A 1,412-nucleotide genomic window follows, 5' to 3' on the forward strand; every position below is an offset into this window, starting at 1 on the left:
GGGCCTGCAGGCGGCTGCCCAGGTCCCTGCGGCGCCGGGGTCTAGCCCCAGCCCTCTGCTCCTCCGGCTGGGCCGCTCGGCCTGCTATTACCGTCTCTTCTCCATTGGGCACTGGCTCTTGGTCGGCTGTAGGAAGAGAGGAACCATAACGCTGTCGGCAGCCCAACCCCCGTGATGGCAGGGGAGCAACATCCCAAAAGTCTCATCCCCCTCAACTCAACTTCCTCCAGGCTCCTAAACCCAGAGCACAAACCCACCCTTCAGACCACTGAGACATTTACAACCCAGACCCACACCTTGGTTCTATGAGAAAGACCACCCTTTGCCTCTTGCCTGTGTTAACATCTTTCCCCTCAAGGTTCCACCTTTCCAGCTGGCCCATCAGATTACCACCCTGATGGAGCAAGATGGGGCTGAAGCTCTAGCTCCCCCAGGAAGCCCACCTGGACCCATCCAGACCTCACCCGCATGCCCTCTGCAGGACTGCATTTATTTATTTATAAATATATTTTATTGATTTTTTTACAGAGAGGAAGGGAGAGGAATAGACAGTTAGAAACATCGATGAGAGAGAAACATCCATCAGCTGCCTCCTGCAAACCCCCTACTGGGGATGTGCCCACAACCAAGGTACATCATGCCCTTGACCGGAACCGAACCTGGGACCCTTCAGTCCACAGGCTGATGCTCTATCCACTGAGCCAAACCGGTTAGGGCTAAGATGCATTTATTTCTTGCATAACACCCCCTAAACGCCATGGTTTTATCTGGCATCTCAACCAGAGAGCCCACCGGGGGGCCATCTTTCCTCCCAGGAAGATCTGTTGGCTATCTGCTTACCGCAGCTTCTCTGCCCTGCCCCTGAAGCATGCAGGTGCTCCGAGCAGCTTGTGGGCCAGAGAAGGGGAGAGACATTATACACAAAGCCATATGCGAACAAGAGGTGGGGTGAGGAATGACGGGTGTGTCTGTTCTATGCCCTGGACGATGCATGACATGATCTTCGGATCGGAGTGCAGAACAGGGAGGAGGGTGCATGGGTGTCTTTTTGAGAGGGAAAAGAGAGAACTTCATGTCAGGCAGTTCTCTGAGTCGCCTCGTGCTCTCTCCAGCTGGTGGGTAGGCAGGGAACACTCAGGTGCCCACTTCTTGGCACCCGCTCCGGAGCCAGCTTTGGAGGGGGATGGGGGGCTCCTGCGGCCTCTCCTCCGGGCGCAGAGGGGGATCGCCCCAAAGAGAGATGGCAGTGTTGTCTGCCAGGGCCCAGCCCCTCTGGGCCAGTAGGTCTGGAGTGCCTGGGCCCGGGAGAACCGTGTAGGACGCCGCTATCCCGCCCGCAGGTTCCAGCGCCGCGGTTCCCAGCGGATCGCGTACGTCTACGTTAGCGCCGGAGCGCCAGACGCGGGCGGGCA

General features: G+C 57.7%; 1 protein-coding gene and 1 pseudogene across 1 annotated transcript in view; one reads left to right on the plus strand and one right to left on the minus strand.

Annotated features, from left to right (window-relative positions):
- Nucleotides 1-453, minus strand: part of DDRGK1 (DDRGK domain containing 1) — a 10,054-nt gene extending 9,601 nt beyond the window's left edge. Inside the window, 2 exon segments of the mRNA XM_006758122.2 lie at nucleotides 5-201; nucleotides 444-453. Coding sequence (XP_006758185.2) covers nucleotides 5-201; nucleotides 444-453 — 207 coding nt within the window.
- A 502-nt stretch (nucleotides 454-955) lies between these two features.
- LOC102764424 overlaps nucleotides 956-1,412 on the plus strand; it is a 3,327-nt pseudogene continuing 2,870 nt past the window's right edge.

The sequence above is a fragment of the Myotis davidii genome, unplaced genomic scaffold (assembly GCF_000327345.1).
Source record: "Myotis davidii unplaced genomic scaffold, ASM32734v1 scaffold32, whole genome shotgun sequence".
Classification (NCBI taxonomy): domain Eukaryota; kingdom Metazoa; phylum Chordata; class Mammalia; order Chiroptera; family Vespertilionidae; genus Myotis; species Myotis davidii.